Here is a 24,791-nt window from a genome sequence, read left to right as displayed (position 1 = left end):
CATACATCCCGAAAACTCAGGGAGGGAGGGAACCCCAAAGCACCATCAGCTCAGGTGTTTGCCTAATCCGCGGTACAAACGGAGAAGAGGCTATACCTAGAAATCGTGATCGTGCCACACATGATGAACACCTGATGGGTTATTATCGGGCCCTTAGAACAAATGGGCCCAGTTTCGCAGCTATGAAAGAGGACCCGGTGCAGCCCACCGGAGACGCCGGCTTTTCTGACTGACAGCCGGGCGCTGCTGGCCATCCCTTAGCAACCCCAACCCCCTTGGCCGATTTCCCCCTAACTCTCGCGAGACCCTCTTGGGCACCGGGGGCTGCTCTCGCGATGTTTCCCGGCAAAAGGTTGGCCGTTGAAAGAAGAGCGAAAGGGAGCCCGGCTGAAGCTTTAACGCGGCGGAGTAGTCATGGAGGCTCCGTTCCAGCGAGAATCCCCGCGTCGTGTGTCAGAGACGCCCTCCCCGGGGCCGCCGCCGCCGCCGCCCCCGCCGCCCCCGCCTTCTAACCTGGGGCTGCCGCCGGGCAAGCAACAACGGGAGGAGAAAAGAGCGGCGCTGAGTAAAGTAAGAGGCCGGCGGGCAAAGGGAGGGGCTGCCCTCCAGCACCAAGGACAGCGAGCTCGAGGAAGGAGCGGCGTCGGCGTCGTGGGGGGGGGAGTGGGAGGAGCTACCCCACCTGGAGCGCTAAGGGGCCTTCGCGTGGGACAAAGCGGGGAAGGGGCGGTGAGGGCCCGGGATATGTGGAAGGGAGGGACGGAGCGATGTTGAAAGGCACAGTTGGGCTCCGGTTCTCTATCCTGGGTCCAGCCCGCTCCTGGCCAGGATACACGGTCTGCTTTATAAAGGGGAATATTTGTAGCTTGACATGAGGGGTCTTTGGTACTCTCTGAGCCTGCTGGTTGTCTTCCAGACGTTTCATTACTCAAACTCGGTGACATCATCAGTCCCACTGATAGTCCCAAAGGTGGTTTTTTCAAAAGGCAACTGGACTTTCTGTTTTTTTTTTCTTTGAAGACGTTTCGCTTCTCATCCAAGAAGCTTCTTCAGCTCTGGAGAGCTCAAGCTGGAGAGCTTAGAGAGCTGAAAAAGCTTCTTGGATGAGAAGCGAAATGTCTTCAAAGAAAACATGGAAAGTCCTATTGCTTTTTGAAAAAAAGCACCTTTGGAACAACCATGACCTGGATGACTGACAATCTCCATAGACATTTAGCACTGATAGTGTTACCTAGTTTGGGTAATAATTTGGTGCTATCTCCACTTCTCTTCTCCCTATATACCAATGACTGAATCTCAAACGATCCATCTGTTAAAATACTGAAGTTTGCTGATGACACAACAGTGATTGGTCTCATTCGAAACAGTGATGAATCAGCATACAGATAGGTTATACAACTTGCCTTGTGGTGTAACTGGAACAATCTGGAATTGAACATACTCAAAACCGCAGAAATCGTGGTAGGCTTTAGAAGAAACCCTCCTATACTACCACCTCTTACAATGCTAGACAACACAGTATCAACAGTAGAGACCTTCAAATTTCTAGATTCTACTATATCACATGACCTAAAATGGACAGCTAATATCAAAAACATCCTCAAAAAAGCGCAACAAAGAATGTTCTTTCTGAGCCAACTCAGAAAGCTCAAACTGCCCAAGGAGCTGCTGATACAGTTCTACAGAGGAATTATTGAGTCTGTCATCTGCACCTCTATAACTGTCTGGTTTGGTTCTGCAACCCAAAAGGACGGACACAGACTTCAGAGGATAAATTAGGGCTGCAGAAAAAACCATTACTACCCACCTGCCTTCAATTGAGGACCTGTATACTGCACGAGTCAAAAAGAGGGCTGTGAAAATATTTACAGACCCCTCACATCCCGAACATAAACTGTTTCAACTCCTTCCCTCAAAACGACGCTATAGAGCACTGCACACCAGAACAACTAGACACAAGAAGTTTTTTCCCGAAAGCCATCACTCTGCTAAACAAATAATTCCCTCAACACTGTTCAACTATTTACAAAGTGTGCACTACAATTACTGTTAATCTTCTCACCACTCCTTATCACCCATCCCCTTCCATTTGACTGTTTCCTAGTATGATTGATTGCTTATTGTACCCTATGACTATCATTAAGTGTCGTACCTTATGATTCTCGATTCCTGACGAATGTATCTTTTCTTTTATGTATACTGAGAGTATTTACACCAAGACAAATTCCTTGTGTGTCCAATCACACTTGGCCAAAAAAGTATTCTATTCTATTCTATTCTATTCTATTCTATTCTAATTATTTTATTGTCACTGCACCTCATATAACGAAATTAAATGCCATCTTCAGTATACATTATGACTATGAACACAAACACACATCCTTCACATTCTATACATTGAATTGAAAACCCCTGATATCCCATTAATATTGCACTATACAGTAGAATTCAGCATAGTTACTGCCCTGGGATAGAAGCTGTTTTTCAGCCTATTTGTCCTTGTTATTATTATCCTGTACCGTCTGCCAGATGGTAATAGTTCAAAAAAAGTGTGCCCAGGATGAGATAGATCTTTGAGAATGTTTTGAACTTCTTAAGGCAGCGGGAGCTATAAAGCTCTTCCAAAGAGGGGAGAGGGCAATCAATGATCTTCTGGGCAATGACGTTAACCCTCTGGAGTGCTGTCCTATCTGTCATAATGAAACGTCTGTAAGAAAACAAGCAAGCTCAGAGGGCACCAAGTCTGCTTTGTCTGCCTGGAGCAAATAGGATCCTTGTTTCAAATCCCCCATGAGGACAGAAGCAAGCAGTGCAACCATGTCATCATGATCATCATCCTTGTTCTTTACATTATGTACCATCAGAATGCTAGGATGGAAAAACAGGTGGCCATCTGAGTGGGATTAATGCACCCACCCACTTCAGGACAGAATTGTCAGGAATGAGGGAGACTGAGAGACAACCCCAGGGCACAAATTTGTAGCTAAATAGCATGTGGACAGCATTGTGCTTCTCAAGAATATTAGGAAAATTTCTAATGGGAAGGAATATTTCTAATGAATATTTTTTTAAAAATGCAGATTAGCAACAGTAAGCTTGCTTTGAATGTACTGCAGGTGCTGGCATGAGTAAAACTGTGGTATGCCCGGTTTTACTTGTATTGTTTTGCAGGTAGTTATTCGCCGGCTTCCTCCTAATTTTACTAAGGATCAGCTAGAAGAACAACTCCATCCACTTCCAGCTCATGATTATTTTGAATTTTGTTCCTCTGATCCCAGGTGAGCATTTGTATAAACCAAGACAATTGTTTATTTCATGTTTGTTTGTTGCTATTAATATCAATAGGATGAATTTTAGTATAAAATGTTTCTAATACAAAGGATGTATAAAAGTACTCTACTGTTCATTAATGGCATATTTAATGCTATTCATTCTGTCCAGAATGCTGCTGTAATTATCATGGCACTAGAAGTCAAATAAATGAAATTGATTTGTGGGAGATTTACAGGGATCAGGAATCATGTAGGGTTTGGATGTATTAAGAATATTCTCTCATGCATATTTGAGACATTAAAATTTACTTTTTCTAACTAAAAATAGTTTAAGAATGGACATTTGACCATCTAGCCAGATTGAGTGGATCTTCTGAGAGATTCATTCATTCATTTATTATTTCACCTTTATTATAACCTTTATAATAACTCAAGTTGGCAAACATATCCTACACATCTTCCTTCACTTATTTTCCCCATAAAGAACAACCCTGTGAGGTGAGGTGAGTTGGGCTGAGAGGGAGTGACTAGCCCAAGGTCATCTACGTGGTTTTCATGGCTAAGGTGGCACAACAACTCACAATCCCTTAATTTATATGCTGTTTCTTTAGCCACCAGATCAAACTAATTCTTACATATAACTTCTTATGTAAAGAGGTGCAACTAAATAAAACTAAATCACATCATATATTACTACTGCTTTTCTAATGAGACTATCAGGCTGTTTATGGACATTTCAGAGATTGGAATGTAAATTTTTTAATCTGGATTGTTAATGGATCATTGTTCTGTGATATGGTGTTGTTTTCCTCAAAAAGCAATTGAAACATTCATGGTTTCGATAAAACTTCAAAATATCAAATAGCACAGCTATTCTGCTTACAGAACTCTGGTTGTTTGATTCTGTCACCATGAGGACCATAGTGCAAAATAGATTGAATGTTGCCAATGTATAATTTTTTCCTATATTGCATATTAAAGTGTGCAAGACTGTGAAAGGTACCAAAAGGAAAGGGAAAAAGGGGGAAATACAGATTTTTTTTTGTATCCAGATACAAAATCTTAAGTTGCTTGTTTGTTATAGCATTGTATAACATTATCGCTATCATATACCTGTGTTCATGGACTAGGGTGATATACCGCAGTAGGCCATAGTATGATTTCACTATTTTGGCATACAGTATTGTGGGTTTAGAGCATAATTTATGATTTAATATGTTGTTCAAACTTAAGCAGTTGCAATCTATTAATAAACAAATGTTAAATCACACCATAGTATAAAATGTAACTAGGAAACTGGACTTCATTGGGAAAAAGTATCAAAAATAAGTTTTCGTTTTCATCACTTGCTCTGTTGCTCAGAATCTCTTCTCTTTGAATGGAAGGCCTAACCTGATCTAACTTGCCTCCATTGTTTCCCAGGCCTTTTTTGCTCAATTTACTTGCAGCCAAAGTAGGAATGAAGTTATAGTGGCTTTCAAACCTTGAAGGTCTTGTGAAAAATAGGTTGGTTTAATAATAGCACATTTGCATTGAGGTTAATGATTATTAAGAATTCATTAGTCATAGCATTTCTGATGGCCTGTCTTTTCATTAAATATATCTGCTTTCTTTGAGACATATATTTGTATAATTTTCCTTTTAGAAATTACATACAAGTAACTGAAATTCACTCTTGTTGCAGTCTTTATCCCCACCTCTACTCAAGAGCATATATTAATTTTAGAAATCCTGATGACATCCTTCTTTTTAGAGATCGCTTTGATGGCTATGTCTTCATTGATAATAAAGGTAACTCATAAATTACTCATAAAAGGATCCATAAAAATGTGTGGAACACAATAGAGCCCCAAATGTATGTTGTTAAGTGAGAAATTTGTTGAGAGTTTTGCCCCATTTTATGACTTTTCTTGCCACATTTGTTATGTGCAATTGTTAAATTAGTAACATGGTTGTCAAGTGAATCTGGCTTCCCCATTGACCTTTTTTATCAAAAGGTTGCAAAAAGGGATCACATGACCCTAAGATACTGCAACTGTTATAAATATGAACCAGTTGTCAAGCATCTGAATGTAAATTTGAATGAAGATGGGGATATTGTAATGATCATAAGTGTGAAAAATGGTCATAACAGCACTTTTTTCAGTGCTGTTGTAACCTCAAATGGTTACTAAATTAATTGTTGAAAGTCGAAGACTACCTGGATCCACAGTGCATCTCACTGATGACCATTCTCTGAATTCTCAAAAGCAAAATTCTATTTAAATGTGTTTGTTTTTTTGTTACATTATTTTCTAACACTTAAAGCTTTGGCTGTATGACTGAAAGTGAGCTCAAGCGAATAGAACACACACACACACACATTTTATTTTTATATATAATAAAAGTTAGTTCCTTTGTGGTAGACTGCTACAAAGATATTCATTGGCATCAATTGCTTTGTACTGTACTTTGAGGGGAGACTGCTTGGACTACCAGAAGTGTAATCTAAATTCAACAATAGAAAAATCACTTCAGAAAAGGGCAACGACAAACCATTCCCATATGGTTGCTAAAAAAAAAAGGACCTTCCTGATGTGTCATTTGAGTAAAGCTTAACTTGAAAGAACCTTCTTTAGAGCAATATGAAGGAGATCCTGATTAGATCAGTTACTGTAGATCTGTTGGATTCATGGAAATTTGCTCTTGGGTACTGATTTCTGGTTTGATGCTATATGTAATAAGCTGGGGTCAGATAAAATAGGATGAATAATTTTGATTCTCAAAAGAACTTCAGTTTTAAAATTAATTGTCCTTTATAATTCTGTTCCTTTGTGATTCTTTAAAGGTTTGGAATATCCTGCTGTTGTTGAATTTGCACCATTCCAAAAGATTTCTAAAAAGAAACTAAAGAAGAAAGATGCAAAATCTGGAAGCATAGAAGATGGTACACTTTTTTGTTCTTAGTAGAAACAGTTTCCCAACTTGCTTATTGTAATTTAAGATGAGCTTCTTTTGCAAGACTTTGCTTTCTATATTTTTCTTTCGCAGATCCAGAATATAGAAAATTTTTGGAAAGTTATTGCGCTGAAGAAGAAAAAATATGTGCCAACCCTGAAACACTTCTGGGAGAAATTGAAGCAAAAACAAGAGAACTCATTGGTTTGTTAAGCTAATTTTTTCCATTCCATTATTAAAAGTTTTTCTAATTAGGTGCTCATGTTTTACCTTGCTTACTGAACCTCTTAAGTCATATGAAAAATTATGATTATGGCAGTTTGTATTTGTTTTCTTTTGAATTAAAAAACTCACACATGCTTTCTAAAGGACATTGCACTAAGTTCAGACAACGTATTGATGATTTTGGGGAATTATGCATAGAAATATTTTATGGCTAGTCTAGGAAATACATAAAATAGTATTTAAATCCTAAATGAATCTAATAGCAAGACACACACAAAAAAGTAAGAATACCCTTTGGACAATAATGTCCACATAACATTTAGAAATATATCTAAAAGGATAGATAAAGAAAGAAAAATGACTCCAAAATGAAATTTGACAATTCGTTAGATAGTGATTTATTTATATATTAATACCTTGCTAAGGCCACTAATGTTAGCATTTTATGACTTTTCATATTTGTAGGAAAAGCTAGCTAGATTATATGAAGGTTCCCAAACGTTACTTACTATTACCCCTTAAAATGATAATTTAGTTTATCTGACATCCTTCCCCCATTCTTACAAAATGAATGATTTCATTTTGCCTAGGAGTAGACAAGAAATAAATATACCACTTTTAACAATTAAATTATAATCTATATATATCAAATAAAAACTTGTCAACTTTATAAAATAATACTTTTCATTGCTGTTATACAACAAAGCATTAACATATTTTTAAATGAAAAGGATGAGCTTACTTCAATTTGCATAATTTCTCAAATCTGAGTTTAATATATACATATATATTTATAACCAGCTTCACTTCTTGTACCACGTTTATTTTTGTGGTAGTTATTTTTTATTGTGATTAGATCTCTATAGCATTTGTTGTAGAATAATCTGATTATTTTGTCAACTTGTCTGGACAGAATGGGGATCCAGCTTTGGTCGCACATGCTATGCAACTTTTGCACCTAAAGCTGGAAGCAAGTAAGATTATACTTTGCTTTTTTCTCTCCACATTGCTTTAACAAGCTAATAGTCCTTTCAGTTAGGCAGAGCATGTTCTGATCTAGCTATGGATGTGCAAGCCAAATGGATCCTCCATGCAAAACTGGAATCCAGTTTTAGATGAGCAAATTATGTGGGATTGTGTGTGCAAGCTATCATTGAAATGTAATGATTTTCTTCAAAGCTGGCTTCCTCCGATATGAAGTACTTTTCACAAGGTATAGAACTGTCCCCCAATTATAGAGTATTAATTTTTCATTCCCCCAAACCAAAATGGCTGTGATTCCTTTTACCATCCTTGAGTCATCAGCTCTTTTAAAATTGTTCCCTACCCTCTTGTTATTTACACTTCTGACCTGATATTTATCAAGTTGTCCCTCCAATGGTACAGCCAACAAATGTTGATGGATGCATGTAGAGCACTCACTGTGGAGACATTGGCCTTGAGCTAAGTCCTATTGAGAGTTTTGTCTATCACTATTTAGTAGTGAACTAAAATATGAAAATTCAATGCCATGTGTCACTCTAACTTAACACTCACTGAAGGGAAAGACTGTGAATAGGATATGGAGATGAGCAAACATTATCTGTTGGTGGCAGGGTGGAGGCAGGAAGCAAATTGGAGCCCCCAGTGTTTTAAATAAGTGCCTGCCCAAACAAGGCAAAAGCAGGTTCTGCATTGATTATACTTTGCATGGGCAGTCCAACCCTCCATACCACTTGCAACCTCTGTCAATTCTGCTTGTGACCCCAATCCACTTGGGTTATAATAAAAAACATTATTTGATTATTAATATTTTTTATGTTAAGGTTTGAAGGTTTTTTTATGTTGAGGCTTTGAGTCTTTAGGAAAGAGTTATAAAATAATAGATTATTGTTTTAACCTGAAGTCTCTAAAAAGCAGTCATTTAGACATGAACATTGGTAGTATTAATAGCACTTATCTTTGTGATCTCTTATCTTTGAAATGGAACTTTGTCCTCACTTATATAAGATTATAATGAACTGATATAGAAAGAATTTTCTCCATGGCTGCATTTGATCATTATTATAAATCTACCAAAGAGTTCTTCCTTTTTTTCCCCATTGAAGTAAAAAATAGTAGCATACACAAGTGAATTGTTTCTATATTGCACTCAGCAGTTAATTGTTATTAATGTTAATAAAAGCTATCAGTAGCTATGGCATACTGTAACAGAAATTTGAAGCACAATTTTGCACAAATGTGCCCTTCAATAATTTAAAAATAAATAAAAGGTATATGGTATAAAAATCTCATCCATCAGATCAAAGGTGAAATAAATGTTTTTTGTACTCTATTGAAAATAACAAGGAAAAGTATTCGTTGTAAAAAACAACAACAACTTGTTATTAAGATTCTATATTGGTATTGCAACCGTGAGGCTTAATTTATTGCCTTTTAGACTCCTTAGCAATATGATAAATGGGAATATAGACAAATGTTTCTGTAATAGTCAATGGACCAAATGAAATATTACTAATTATATCTTATTAATAATCTCGTTAAAGTTTAAATGTTAACATATAAAACATGCTTGTTTTAGGAATGGAACACTACATCACATTTTTTGTGTTTTAGCTAGAAGAACCACCCCACTTTTGGAATATATTAAAAATAGAAAATTAGAAAAACAGGTATGGTAGCATTTTGAACTACATTTTAAATATTGATTTCAGATTTTTGTAATAGTAATATAAATCAATGCTAACCTTTCCCAATATTTCAGAGAATTCGAGAAGAGAAAAGGGAAGAAAGGAGGAGAAGAGAATCAGAAAAAAAACGGCTAAGAGAAGATGAGAAACGGAAACGCCGAGAGGAAGAAAGACGCAAAAGAAAAGAAGTTGAGAAACAAAAGAAAATTGCTGAAAAAGAAATAAGGATTAAGGTAATGCAGAAAATGAAAATATATTTTTCAATATGTTTTCAATGCTTTAATGTTACTAAGCTTTCAGTATATTTATTAATTCATGTTTGTGTGAAACATTTTTTAAAATGATAAATTTATACAATATTTCCATCACAAAGAAAAAATTAATTTGTAAGTTTGTTGTGGAAGCCAAAAATAACATTTATCTTTAAAACCAGCGTTATTTATTCCATATGCAAGGTAATTGTGAAGGTAAACCATTTCCTTCACTGCACTGCCAGACGTAAAAATTACTCATAGGAAACTCAGCGCCTCTGATTCATTTGAAGGTCCTGTAGAGCATACTTGATTTATATTATTTGTTATTATCTATGTCATTAATATATTGTTAACTTTCTACAAATCCTAATGATGTGTTAAGAATTCAGTAGGATCTGAATAGCAAGTATCACAGGGTTGGTTTTAGCTTGTAAGATGAGCTTATTTCAGTGTATTCTTACAACCTTTCTTATCCTTCCTCCTGTCTACTTCTCCTGGATGAGGATGAGGATAAGACATTGGAGTTTTATAGGAGAAGAGTCTGATTACTCAAGACAGAGCTTCATTCTAAGATAAATTAATTTAAGAGAGGTCATGGAGAAAGTTTCCAACTTTGCTTTTCCTTCATCTCAAATGCTTCATTAGAGGCATTTCAGGTGACAGTGGTGGAAAAGTAGCAACTGAAACATTTCACTGACTTTTAAAAAGTCATTTACCCTAGCATTCAAGGTATTGTTAACACAAATAAAATGGATACGAGAGAACAAACTGTAGAGTATATATTAGATGAGCTTAGCAGTGAGCTACAGATAAATCTTAATTTTATCAATTTAAATCTATTGTTTCCAGAAATCCATGGAATTGACTGTCAGGGGGAAAAATGAGGAACAATCGAATTAATAGTTACTTACATCTGGCCTACAGTAGAGCTGTTTTCCTTATAAGCATGGGGTACAGGAGACTATTTGGCAAATAATCCTAAATAGTGACAACATAACGAAGAACTAATTTTACTAAAAGCAATGGATAAAACTTAGTTTTTTATGTGTTTATAAGATACACATGAAAAAGATCAGTAAAAACACTCAGATGGTATAAGAAAGTACCCTCAATGCTGTCCCCCACCCCTCATCTCAGTTATTGTTCACTGCCTTGGTACCTACTTGATAAATATAATAACTACATGTATATTAAAATATCCCGTAGCTTCTTAAGAAACCTGAAAAGGGAGATGAACAAACTACAGAAAAGCACAGAGAAAAAGAAAAAGGTGATATTGAAGACAACAAATGGGAGAAATCACCAGGACATGGGAGTTTAAAATCTAAGCCACTGGAAGTTCCTCTAAAGGAACTTAAGGAAAAGTGAGTATTTCTTTATTGGGTACTTTTGATCACTGCTTTGAGGTCTTGTTAATTTTTTTAATCCTGTGGAATTAAATTTTTAAAACTGTACAGCAATACATTAATTTAACTCCTACAGTAAATCATTTTGCTGGAGTTCTTGTATGATGAGTAGCAGTGATGAAGCCGTCATATGCTAACTTTTATTTTCCTGGCCTCGATCATAGAAATGTAAAGCTACAATTCTCATTTCATGATTGCAGAATATTTGATAACTTATATGTCAGTTTGCAGACTGGTTACAATGAAAAAACATTATGGACATGGGGGGGAGCGGGAGGGAGGGAAAGAGGGAGGGAGAGAGAGGGACTTGAGAGAGAGAGAGACTTTAGACTTTAAAGCAGAAATATTTTTTATTGATCTGTAAACTGTAGTGGGAATTTTTCAGCTAAAGCATGGGGTATAATTTTTTAAAATAAGCTTAGTTAACTGACTTCACAGTCATTGGCCTATTTCTGTAACACTTGTAGATATTAACATTCACAATCTGCATTTAGTCTCTTGAAATTTTCTTTCTAGCACATTTCTTCTCTTTTTCAAATTTTTGCATAGGTATGAAGCAGAAGCTGTATTCCACTGTATTGAAGTACAGAAATATAGCATTCTTTCTATTTTGGCAATTTTGGGAAAGTGAGAAAGCAGAGTGTTGGGGGTTTTTTTAGCCTCTTTCCTGGAAATGAAAAGTACAGATAAGGCAGAAGAATAAACATATGTATGATAAACAGTGGAGAAGGCTCTTTGTATTTGTGAGAAACCAAGCCTTGCCTATTGTTTACTCTTGCTATATCTTTTGTTAGAATATGGCTCCAGTATGTTACCCATAGTTATACGCAGCTCTTGGTAGCAAAAAGTTCACCTCCTCCTTCTTTAACACATAGAAGTGCAAGTGGATGTATAGAGTTTAGGGGCTGCATGTTCATTATTTCTGCCGCTTATTATGTCTGTTCTGTCTGTGCAAACCAGTCCTTAGCTCCTTTCTTTGAAAAACCTTTCAATCCTTTACAGCCATCTGGTGCATCTGGAATGTAAATTTTCTCCTATTTGTAACAAAACGTGGCATTGTGAGAAGCTAACAGAAAGCATGGAGGAAATGACCAGTTTTATATACTATAATTAAGAATGTCATTTTATGTACATAGTTTAATTGGTGTTGAAAGAACTCATTTTCACTGATATAGAATTACAGCTATTGAGGCATGTGTGGTTATTAGAATTCTGTAATGAAAATGCCAAATCTTAACCTCTTTCAAGCAAAAACACGCTTTAAGAAAAAGAAATAAATGTAGCAATCTATTATCTTTCATATCTCTATCTCAAAACTAACTAGCTGCTCCAGTTTAAAATATATTTGCACATTGTATTAGAAGAATGATACCACTATATAGGTATATTTTATTTATTGATTTGCATATATATATATATATATATATATATATATATATATATATATATATATATATATTTTACCTTTTAAATTGCCAGTTATCTTTATATATTTTTCCTGAGTCTCCTTACTATTTGAGTAAAGTGTCCCTTTTTCTGATAACTTATAGTGGAACATTATTATAATTAGGTATACATGAAATTAGAGTGTAAGACTTTGGGTTCTTCAGAATCATCATTCACCTTATTGATTCAAAAAGATGCTAACTATTTACTAAATGTTGGATGACTCTAGCAAAAATATTGCTTGATCATGGGAATTTTGGTGTATTACCCATTAGACTACCACAATTTCTTTTGATTTTTCTAACAGTTCCATAGCTTTTAATATCAGAGGATTAGAAAGAAAAATAAAAAAAGTATTACAAAAAAATATTTAACCAAATGCTGAAATTCTGGAAGAAGCATTTACATTATACACCTTTTTTTATCATTTCCTTTTTTCAGTTGAATGCAAAATACAAAATTAAATGTAGGTGACCCTCCTTTTTATTATTATTTATTAAATTCATATGCTGCTCATCTTGGGGTCAAAGGGGGCTTTGAGCAGCCACGTAATAAAACATACGACTATAAAAATAATTATAAATATAAAAAGAATTTAAAATGACAAAAGATTACAACAAACTAAAAGATAAAAACACAGGTCTGTTGTCCAAAGGTGATGATGATGCCTTCTCTATTATTGCACCAGCCATCTCCAGCCAACAGCTTCTCCTTTTGTGGCATCACTAATAATAATATAACCAAACTTACATTCACTTGATTAATTGTTCAAGTTTACTCACCTTTAAAACACAGATCACAAAATGACAGTGATAAAGAACAAAGAGATTCAGAGAGAAGATTTCGTGAAAAAGAACCTGAGAGACAAAGGTATCGGTTGGAAGATGGCCGAAAGCACAGAACTCACTATGAATTTGACAAATATGTGAGACGGAATGAAGATGAACCGAAGTGGGAGAAAGGGTACAACCAAGACCGAGGAAAGAAAGTGAACTACAACTACAGCTTCACTGTGGACACAGTAGACAAACTGGGTAAAGAGGACAAGTGTGATGACATGGCATCCAAAAAGGAGCGCATAAGAAATAAGGTTCTTTTATTCATTTAGGATAATCTTTCATTAGTAAAATTACATCAGGGGCACAGAGGATTTGCTTTTGACATCACAGCATGAAACTTTTAACAACTATGTTGAAATAATGTGAAAAAAAAATCCAAAGCAGTTAAGATACCCATGTCCCATTTAAAAGAAAATTATTACAAAGCCTTTTTCTTATGAATTTTTTTCTTCCTAAAAGAAAAAAATATATTCACCTGCTTTGTACAACTGAGTGCCTGCTCTCTTAATTGGAACTTATCAGGACCTAATCCACTCCAAAAAATCCTGACCTGACATTCTCATACGCTATTACTAAAAAGCCTATTAGCCACATTAGTAGTCTAATAATACGGGTGCTGATGAATAACAAAGAGCACAAAGCAATTTCATGTGAGTGCCAGGGCAAGTTATCCCTTTAAAAAAAAGGCAGAGATTTATTTTTCCAAAATGTTCCAAAAGAACACTTACTCCGTAAGAGCCTTATTGTTGATACTTCTGTTTTTAGAAGATTGGTATTTTCTGATATGGCACTTTATTCTTTGGCTGTATGCAGCTGCAGCAAAAAGAATGCCTTGTCCTGATGATGTAGCAGCAACGACAGTACTATCCATTGTGGATCACGCAACCTTTGTCAGTTGCAACCTGATTATAATGAGTTAATTTATCAGGAATGTGAAGCTTTGCTTTAAACATGCTTTTTGAGAAGCATATCTAACTGATTCCGAGAAGTACATTCCCAACACAAGTAAGTGTCTTTTAAATTGTGGATTAATCTTACACCATTGGTTATAGGATTACATTGGAGTTGTTGTTTTTTTCCCCCCATTCCATTATGAAGATTCTCCAGCACTCAACAAAAGGCTGCAAGATGATGCATTTTGGTAGCACTCTAATATCCCAATCTCCATGCTGATTAGCTTGGTAGGCCAATGTTAGATTAGCTTGCAAATATTACACTGTATGTACCAGAAATTATTAAGTCTTTTTTGTTTGAATATTATTATATCCATATTTGTATGAATTTAACTAGCAATTGTTCTAATCAGCATGAGTGGAGACTCTAAAATTTTCCATGGGATAGTTTGGTGTTATTTGTCCTACCACATTTTTCTCAGGTTCCGTTTTCTCCAGAATCTTTTTAGTTTGCTTGAATACTTGCCTCTCAGTGAAAGGAAGAAGAGACAGAGAGAGAGAGTTCTTATTAAATATGAAGTAACAGCGGAAAAAGTTCTTTATATATTCATTCACTTAGGCTGCATTGAAATCCTCGGTGCAATTAAATAGTTTTCTCAGAGCTTTTATGTCCTTTATTTTTTTTTCTGCACAGGATCGCCCAGCCATGCAGCTGTATCAACCAGGAATTCGCATTCGAACACATATGGGACCTACAAGTAGGTTCTATGACTGTGCTGAAAAAACTTCTCAAGAAGTTTATGACAGAGGTTTTGAGGCAGACAACTCAGCTGGTGGTGGTTCTGAGAAGAGTGAAGATGTAGAATAAAATGGACATTCAGCTTTAAGATTTACTGCCCTACAGAGAACTGAATGTTTTTGGAACTTGGCCGGCATTGCCAAGAAAATTCTAGTAGGCAATCTCATTCCTTTTTAAAGTTTTCTGTAATGAGTCTGGTCCTCATGAAACATCACATAACGTAAATAAGAATGCGATTTCTTTTTTCAAAAAAAGGAAAGGACTTGTCAGCCTTGGAATCAAATTAAAGCTGGTTCTCTTCTTTCTCCATGTATGAGGACAGTATACTATCAGCATATGAGGAAAAATATGTTTTCAAAATTTCTATTGATACATATGTAGTTATTGTATGTATTTGTGCTAGGATTAATTTCATACACATCTCTATCTTCTAACACATTCAAATGTGCACATCTTTGCATAATGGAAATTGTTTTCCTACATACACAAAGGGTATTTTGATTTGAGATGTAGGGAAGTAATTTTGAGACAATATTGCTGAAAATTATGCTAGATTTTAGAATGTAGAGTTTGGAAGTTCTACTAATTCCAAACATATTTTAACTTGCTGTGTTTTGTGCAAAACTTTTGAGAAATTGCTACATCTGCTAAACAAAAGGAATATTTAAGATATTTATTTCCAGATACTTTCACTAAAGCATATTTACTATCTTCTACAAATAACATTAATTATACATGTGCAGTCCCAAAGGTGCTTTTCAAATGTCTCCATAGACATTTTCACACTCCCAGGTTTGTATGTACATATCTGTGGGTGAGAAAAAGACAATTACAGTACCTTAGATTTGGTCCTGTCAGTAGTTTTGTCCCAATATGTAATAATTACAGCAACTGCAATTTTAATATGAATCATCAATAAGGTTATAATTAATGCAATGTTTGCATAATTATTGTAGGACAGTGCTCAATCTGCTACATGGTTAAAGGTACATTTACAGAAAGAGATTGATGAGGTTTCTGGTAGGTTGCAATGACATAATGACACAACATTCAGGGCTGCTTAAGGCTTGTTTCTTTCAGGGCCTTCATTCCTGCCCTCCAAACTCATATATCCACCAAAAGAACAGCAACAACTTAAGCAAAATAACTTTCAGTGGGGAGTATGTGGACAAGCACTAGCTTCTGACAATTCTTTATAGGACTTCAGACAAAACAAAAATGTGACGTATAGGCCTACCCTATCATACTTGTCTCTTTTCAGTTTCATAAAATGCTGGGTAAGTGTCAATCTATTTTTAACTTTCTTAAACAGTATTTACCTTTCATTCTATTACCTGAAAAAAGGCTGACTCAAGTCTGAATATTTAATGCAACATAGGCCTTTCATTAAATTACATTTTAAAATCCTTTTGCCTTTTTCAATACAAGGGTTTATTAGTTGTTTTTTGTATGTAAATATTTCATGAAATATATTTTTACATGGCATTGATGGAACTATTTGGGGTTATAAACAGATTATTCAGCAGAATGCACCGTGCCTGCTAAAGGTTTCCACTGTTCATTATGCTGTTAGAATACATTGTGATATATCTTCTCATTTTTTGTGGAAAAAAAATATGTCATAAGGGCAACTCATAAAATCAATAATGTTGATATGCTTTCTGTTTATAAGAAATGCAGGCCTTTTGTTAACTGTTTTTTAACCTTGTGTTTTGATTTTTTTAATTACTGTATTATCAGCATTTGTCTTAATGTAAATAAAAGACTTTTTGTTAATTTCAGTCATTGGAAGATTAAACTGAAATCTAATCATCTAAATATTGGCTTGTTTTGTTTTCTTAACTTCTGGTGCAGAAATGTGTATGGAAAATAATTTATAGGATCAATGAACATATCCATTGGATGTTTATATAATTTCTTGTTTTCTGAATAGCTGTTCTCTCTTCTAACTGGGGGAAGTGAACCATTTATGTTGAGTTGCCCTTTAGTGTATAATGTTTCTGTTTAAAGAATTTATCTTTAAAAAAAAATAATTATAAGCTTTTGAAGAATCTTCCTCATTTAACTGGGAAAATCATTTCTCATTTAACTGGAAACTAAATACAATAGGTTATCATAATTTGGTACCCTTTAGACAGCATGAAACTGCATCTCCCAGAATTCCAAGCCAACACAGCCACAGAATTGATGTATCTTGAGGAGTGTATAGAGTAGAAGAATGAAGAAGAAAGAGTCAGAAGCCACAGATGCTATGAAACATTGATGGTCCAGGAAAGTTATGCAGTCTGAATAGTAGTCTTCATTAAGAAGAAGATATAAATGCAACATTTTAGAAGAATGTGGTGTGCCTTCTCTGCATCTGTGTCAGATAGCCTTTTCTTTGATGAAAGTTCCTTTGCTTTTCATAAGCTAGAATTTTGGTTGACTGTAGATCAAGAGTAAAGTTATTTTGCAATTTTTTTATTCTTTCCCAAAATTCATCGGTGTTACACAGCTGAAAAATAAATATCCACAATGCTTATTATTAGTATATTCACACATATGAGTAAATCAAGTTACCATCTTAATCAAAATAGATGTTTATACCTCACCTCCATTGCATTAATTCTTAATTTTTTGATATACCTCAAAGCTAAATATTTTCTCTTTATATGGTAGCATGTTAGTTGACTTATAACTTCTGTACCATACCATATCAATTATAGACTATATTATGACAATTATTTAAAACAGTAAATCTGTTTTAAAATAACAATGAAAATTGTTACCTGCTGAAACTTTTTGCAGGTTTTTGACAAATGTTCAATATCCTTCACATTAAGAAATGACATGATATAAATAATCAAATTTTCAGGCATTCGAACTAGGAAATCGTAGTGTCCTTGGCACAAGCTGAGAGTGTATTTCAGCATGCTTTTCCCAAAAATGCTTTGAACTTGCTCTGAAAGAAATAAATAGAGGGGGGGGATTTTTAGCATATGTGCTGCAACAATAGTCCCTACTAAGGCTGTGTATTATGGTTATAGCAATATAATGCAGATTCATACTCCAATAATAAAGGTCATTGCAAAAACTGATCACCTCATAAATTGTGGAATGGTTGCTAGATAAGACTACAACTGTACTGCATTATTTGTTTCAACTTTCATACGTCAGCCTTCTTAATTAAATATCTACAACTGAGAAGAAATAATTTGGAAAAAGAAGCTACCCAGAATGAAGAGGAAAAAAAACTCTGAAGAGACTAGGATATAATACTTGATTTAAGACTGCTTTTAGAGAGTTAGGTAGTAGAGCTGAATTTTATCAGTTTTATTTGATGTCTCAGTTGTGTCCTTTACAGTCAACATGAAGAAATCTTGGTGTGTCTCTTCAAACAGAAAGCAACTTAAATCATGTTGTAATTACATAATATCAAATAGAATTATAATTTTAAATGGAAGGAAAAAAGTTGAAGACCTGGCATATTATGTTTACAATTACAATTGTTTGTAAGAATTTTATTGTTACAAAAGTGTTAATTGATTATATTCAATTGGTCTTCTGAGTAGATGAGATAGAGTCTACCTTTTCTGTGTCTTACCTGTGTTTTAGTATACTTGGTAAAAAGTGGTATGAAAGATGACATTTAGGTTCACCCTTTACTATAAATACTCTAATAAATTTATGACTTATCATGGCAAAGAAATCTAAAGTATATTTAGCGTACCTTTTGATAGGAAAGTTTGATTCCAAACACTAGAAAAGCCATTAATAAGCTAGAAAAGTATCTCCTGGAAACTACAAAACTCAAGCCATTTATATGCAGTGGTGGGTGAACTCTGCTTTTCAACAGCATTTGTAGTCAAGGTCTTATATTAATAACACCTTAATATGAACTGCTAGATCAGGCTCATGCAGTTTTCTGTTGCCAGAGTGGCTATTCAAATTTTGGGGAGACTATAACATGAATGCAATAGAGCTCTTTTACTGTGATCCAAGCACTATTATATTGAAAGGCATAATACTGGAGATACAGTACGGATATACTGTAGATAGCAGCTACTGAAAGCCTTATTTTATATTAATTGTCTAATCCCATTTTAAAGCCACCCGTATTGGTAGCCTTTACTACAATTTAAAAAAAATCATAGTAGAGGTAATCCTGGACGTATGACCACAACTGAGCTCAAAATTTCGATTGCTAAATGAGACAGTTGCTAAATGAATTTTGCCCCATTTATGACCTTTCTTGTCACACTTATTAAATGAATCACTGCAGTTAAATTAGTAATACAGTTGTTAAGTGAATCTGGCTTGACTTTTCAGAAGTTCACAAAAGATTATCATATGACCCTGGGACACTGCAACCATCAGAAATATGAATTCTGATCATATGACCATGGGGTTGCCTGCAGTAGTCATTAAGTGAGAAAAATGGCCATCAGTTACTTTTTTCAGTGCTGTTGTAACTTTATTGAGCGCTGATGGTGCAGCAGTTAAAAGTGCAGTATTGCAGGCAAAACCATAACTTGCAGTTCAATTTTGATGGGGTCACGGTTGACTCACCCTTCCATCCTTCTGAGGTGAGTAAAATGAGGACCCAGATTGTTGAGGACAATATGTAAATAATGCTTACATTGTAAAACACCCAGAAAGTGCTATAAAGCACTATGGGGTGGTATATAAGCTTAAATGCTATTGCTACTGAACAGTGACTAAATAAATTGTTGTAAGTTGAGGACTACTTGTATTAGAAGAAAACTTCTAGTCCAACGGCTTGCCCAATATAGAAATCCTATTCTGGATAAATGTCTGTCCAGCCTTTTTGTCAATCTGATGCAATTTCCAAAGGTTAATTAGCCACCATATAGAAAACTTATTTGTCTTGCATCTCCTGCTGTTCCATTCTTTGGAATAACTTATATCCTAGTATATTGAGAGAATATTCATAGTACAGATGTGCAAAACATATCCTTTAAGGAACAGAACATTTTATTGAGCTCTAAAATGTTCCATTCTTCTTGAGAATGTTGCTGTACTCACATCCTCTTGTCACACTAAGTAGCATTCCCAGGCTTCTAAAGAAGTTGCCATAGTTTGTTTATACTTGGGAAATCGACTCTCACAAATTAATCACCCCTTGCATTAAAGTCCAGAGGAAACTTGAATGTGTATGAATCCCTTTGAAATAATATACACTGCTCAAAAAAAAAAATAAAGGGAACACTTAACCAACACAATGTAACTCCAAGTCAATCACACTTCTGTGAAATCAAACTGTCCACTTAGGTAGTAACACTGATTGACAATCAATTTCACATGCTGTTGAGCAAATGGAATAGACAACAGGTGGAAAGCATAGGCAGTTAGCAAGACATCCCCAATAAAGGAGTAGTTCTGCAGGTGGTGACCACAGACCACTTCTCAGTTCCTATGCTTTCTGGCTGATGGTTGGGTCACTTTTGAATGCTGGCGGTGCTTTCACTCTAGTGGTAGCATGAGACGGAGTCTACAACCCACACAAGTGGCTCAGGTAGTGCAGCTCATCCAGGATGGCACATCAATGTGAGCGGTGGCAAGGTTTGCTGTGTCTGTCAGCGTACTGTCCAGAGCATGGAAGTGCTACCAGGAGACAGGCCAGAACATCAGGAGATGTGGAGGAGGCCATAGGAAAGCAACAACCCAGCATCAGGACCGCTACCTCCACCTTTGTGCAAGGAGGGACAGGAGGAGCACTGCCAGAGCCCTGCAAAATGGGTTGTGTTTACAGCCCAACACTGTGCAGGACATTTGGCATTTTCCAGAGAACACCAAGATTGGCAAATTCGCCACTGGCGCCCTGTGCTCCTCACAGATGAAAGCAGGTTCACACTGAGCACATGTGACAGACGTGACAGGGTCTGGAGATGCCGTGGAGAATGTTCTGCTGCCTGCAACATCCTCCAGCATAACCGGTTTGGCAGTGGGTCAGTAATGGTGTGGGGTGGCATTTCTTTAGGGGGCTGAACAGCCCTCCATGTGCTTGCCAGAGGTAGCCTGACTGCCATTAGGTACCGAGATGAGATCTTTAGACCCCTTGTGAGACCATATGCTGGTGCGGTTGGCCCTGGGTTCCTCCTAATGCAAGACAATGCTAGACCTCATGTGGCTGGAGTGTGTCAGCAGTTCCTGCAAGACGAAGGCATTGATGCTATGGACTGGCCCACCAATTCCCCAGACCTGAATCCAATTGAGCACATCTGGGACATCATGTCTCGCTCCATCCACCAATGCCACGTTGCACCACAGACTGTCCAGGAGTTGGGGGATGCTTTAGTCCAGGTGTTGGAGGAGATCCCTCAGGAGATCATCCTCCACCTCATCAGGAGCATGCCCAGGCGTTGTAGGGAGGTCATACAGGCACCTGGAGGCCACACACACTATTGAGCCTCATTTTGACTTGTTTTAAGGACATTACATCAAAGTTGGATCAGCCTGTAGTATTTTTTTCCACTTTAATTTTGAGTGTAACTCCAAATACAGACCTCCATGGGTTACTAAATTTGATTTCCATTGATAATTTTTGATTTGGTTGTCAGCACATTCAACTATGTAATGAACAAAGTATTTAATAAGAATATTTCATTCATTCAGATCTAGGATGTCTTATTTTTGTGTTCCCTTTATTTTTTTGAGCAGTGTATATCTCCTGAAATAGTATGGGATAAAGTTATGTAATAACATACTATGGAAAAGACATGTGCCCCCAATGATTTCTCTATGGTTTATAATCAGTGGTCATCAGTGTACAAGTAACTGCTTCACCCCATTTGGCAGTTTTGCTATCTATCAGATGGTTTAATACAATGATTTGCTTGCAGAACACAAGTTGTTGTTGGAAATTATGTTCCTGTAAATCTGTCAGAACAAAAGCTATTTTTATTCAAATATTATTTAGATATATAAATACCAAATCCAGATATCTTAGTACCAAAACCACCCAAGATATATTAACATATACATAAAGAAAGCATATTAGCACTACACAAAAATCAAAGTGCCATGATCTTAATGAAAGAGAATGCTAACTCTGGATTGCCTGGGTACTTCATATGAAAGTTTTTTTTCTTGTCCTTGGATAAGTATGACTAAGGCATTTTTTGTACATAAGTGATATAGACATACATACAGGACTACTTTGCACTCTTGCAAGTTTTTAAAGTTTCAAATATAAATGAATTTGTCCTGAAGTATAGTTATAATATTTATCATGAAAGATTCAGGACTTTGCTTCCGTATATGTACTTAAGATATTTGGAATGATGAACAGTTTTCTCTATAGTAACCATCCCCATGCAGGAGTGGCACCAGTCATTAAGTACATAAGCAGAACAAACAGCTGATTCTATACATGGAATGAATAAGTTCCCCAGAAACAAAGAAATTAAAAGAAATTAAACAAACTCCATGGATAGAATCTACTAACTGTTTGGCACTGCACTTCATTAGTGTCAAGTAGTTCTCTGGAAGAAACAGGTGAAAACATCCCATCTATACACTACTAAAACTCCTTTAACTGGGCAAAACAGTGCATTGTAGAGCAACAATTTTTGAAGGTAGGTAGCTCAAATAGGCTAACTTACAAAATGTCTCCAAAATCCAAGATCTGTGACACCCAAGGGAATGAAATTTGGGAGACTTGTGGCTGATTTAATGCTGCTGGGCCATTGCTGTTTCTTACATTACTAAACTAAAACACCCGAGGCCCAGATTTGCAAATTACATAAAACAGCTTCAGAAGAAATGAGGGTGTTAGAAGAAGTGATAAGAATAAGAGATAAGTAGAAATAGTATGCAAAACATAGATCTTCATAAGTTCAGATGCTATACTTTATAGAAAAGATGAGTTATGCTGGTAAATGCCATTCATATTTATGTGTACTTTCAGAGGTAAAATTTCTTTGAGTGATTTATATGGAACAGGTGGGAAGTTTAACTTTGCCTCCTTTCAGCAATCCTGGTGCAACAAAGATCAAATCTCTGTGCTGCAAACAATAACATTAACAAACAATAACAAAGAACCACTCTGGTCATTAGAGTGTCAGGCTAGAACCAAGAAACTGTAGTTCTAATTTCGTTTTAGGAATGAAGTTCTGCCGAGCTGGCTTTGAGTTTTAAAAGTGGAACCTTGTGTGCATGCAGTATGACCGTGTGTGCACGTGTGTGTAGAGAAATAAGGAGAGGTACACAATTATTTTCCCGCTTAATACTTGCTATGTAATTGTTCATCCAACAGAAAATCTCTGTGCGTCTTCTTCAATTCCTTTGGAAAAATCTTTTCTTGATTAGGTCGGTAAGTAATTTGCCATGATCTCCAGATAACCTACAGTATTGAGAATTTTAAAAAGAGTTCAGTAAGGTATTATCACTTTCCCATTTTGTCAAAAATCTAAACATAAAGCAAGAAATTGAGAATATCATTTGCAACCATTTGTGTTTGAATTATGGTACATTGTGTAGGAAAAGAGTAGTATGACACACGAATGCTGTCATTTGTTTTTCACTCCATGACTACAACCACACCACCAGATTTATATATATAGACATAACTGGGCATATCTGTCAGAACGGCTGTTTGGAACTGCTCTCTGTTTTATCTAAGATTTTGGTCTCTTAACTGACTTAGCAGATGCTTGACTATACAGAAGAACAAAAAGTGCAGCTTTCTCATATCTGCACTTTTTTCAATAAAGGTTTTCATTTCAGAATAATGAGATCTATGCCATTTTACCTCAGTTTTTGTGATGGTGAAGTAATGAAAATCTTTCTGGGGAGCAGGAGCCTGAATCTGAATTTCACAAAGTTTCTCCTGCAGTAGTGAAGACATTCTGTGTCCCAAAGTTGCTTCTATAACTTCTGTAGAGCTTGAACTCAGCCTATTTATATGCTCAAGAAATAAATGGCTGGCTTGTGTTTACATTACTGAGACCAGTTTCTTTACCTAAGGAAGGCTCTGGTAAATAATGTCTTCAATCACCAGTTGAGCAATAGTAAAAACAAAAAAGAAAAGCTATGAATCTGATTAATGTTTGAATTTGGAGGTGGGGGCGGATTTAAATAAGACTATAAAATACAGTAATCCTTTCTTTTTCTTCTGCCTTCGAGTCAATCTTGACTCCTGGTGATCTGGACTTGTCAGTTTTCTTGGTATGCGGATTGCCATTGCCTGCTTTCTCGGCTGAAAAACAGTTTTGCTCCACTTTCCTCTTCACTGGCCTCTTCCAGTGACAAAATGGGTAGCTTTAGTGGCTATAACAGTCACAAGCTATTAAAACACTTTAGACGAGCAACTGTAGCTATTCCTAGAAGCTGTTGTTGACTGTCATTCCAAAATGGCATCAGAGTAAGCCCAGGGAATTATTGTACATATTAATAATGTCAAGAAGCATGTTTTAATTTGGCACTTTTAAGAATTGTATTTATTTACTTTCTAATTTCATTTTCCATTATTAGCCATTTTAAGGACCTTTTTTGGCAGGAAAGATTGAATACAAAATTATTAATAACAATAATGGTTCTTTCCTCACCAGACATCATATACAGGTAGTCTTTGACTTATGACCACAATTGAGCCTGCAATTCTGGTCATGAGTTATGATGATCATAAAGTAGATCACCATGTGACTGCACCCAATTTTATGAGATTTTTGTGGTGGTCATTAAGCAAACTGCATTCATTAAGCAAACATTGTTATTTTCCAGAAACCGGAAACAAAAATATAAATTGTGATAATGTGAGCACAAGTTGCTGCAAACAGTCATAAATGCAATTATGGGACCATGGGTGGGGTCTGGATGACAAAACTTTAAACCTGGGTTGTAGGTAGTTTTGGGGAGGGGACTTGGTTTAAGCAACCAGTCATATGTTGAGGACTACCTGTATTCATACTTTTTCATCACAGCAGCCAGTTCTTACACAGATGCCGAAAATGAAATGATTAGTTGAGATCAGGTCTCAGAAGGAGGAAATGACAAACCATTTAAAGTTGAAATGGCAACTTTGCAGACCAAATTAGCATTTGCTAAACAA

The 24,791-nt window shown here is 35.9% G+C and overlaps 2 protein-coding genes across 4 annotated transcripts; one reads left to right on the top strand and one right to left on the bottom strand.

The window, feature by feature from the left end:
• The first annotated feature begins 331 nt into the window (after positions 1 to 331).
• Positions 332 to 15,878, top strand: UPF3A (UPF3A regulator of nonsense mediated mRNA decay). Of its 3 annotated transcripts, XM_087938542.1 has the most exons (11): positions 332 to 570; positions 3,172 to 3,278; positions 4,957 to 5,063; positions 6,100 to 6,198; positions 6,303 to 6,413; positions 9,030 to 9,085; positions 9,178 to 9,336; positions 10,564 to 10,721; positions 13,005 to 13,299; positions 14,636 to 14,749; positions 15,819 to 15,878. In XM_087938542.1, the coding sequence occupies exons 1-11, from the start codon at positions 415 to 417 to the stop codon at positions 15,876 to 15,878; spliced, it is 1,422 nt and encodes a 473-aa protein (XP_087794668.1). In that variant the 5' UTR covers positions 332 to 414. The 3 variants fall into 3 exon arrangements, with proteins under 3 accessions (XP_087794668.1, XP_087794667.1, XP_087794665.1); XM_087938541.1 differs by lacking the exon at positions 15,819 to 15,878 and having other exon boundaries at positions 13,005 to 13,243; positions 14,636 to 15,547; XM_087938539.1 differs by lacking the exon at positions 15,819 to 15,878 and having other exon boundaries at positions 14,636 to 14,924.
• On the bottom strand, positions 15,399 to 23,960 carry LOC113440797 (F-box only protein 36-like). Its single transcript, XM_026707420.2, has 4 exons — positions 23,493 to 23,960; positions 22,976 to 23,084; positions 17,509 to 17,681; positions 15,399 to 17,234 (listed from the first exon to the last, which is right to left on the bottom strand). Exons 1-4 carry the CDS (start codon positions 23,586 to 23,588, stop codon positions 17,070 to 17,072), a joined length of 543 nt encoding a protein of 180 aa, XP_026563205.1. The 5' UTR covers positions 23,589 to 23,960; the 3' UTR covers positions 15,399 to 17,069.
• Positions 23,961 to 24,791: the final 831 nt, after the last annotated feature.

Source organism: Pseudonaja textilis, chromosome 8 (assembly GCF_049901715.1).
Source record: "Pseudonaja textilis isolate UNSWEBS1 chromosome 8, rPseTex1.2, whole genome shotgun sequence".
NCBI classification, from domain to species: Eukaryota; Metazoa; Chordata; class Lepidosauria; order Squamata; family Elapidae; genus Pseudonaja; species Pseudonaja textilis.
The sequence above is the reverse complement of the archived record's forward strand: the minus strand, read 5'-3'. Positions and strand labels throughout refer to the sequence as shown.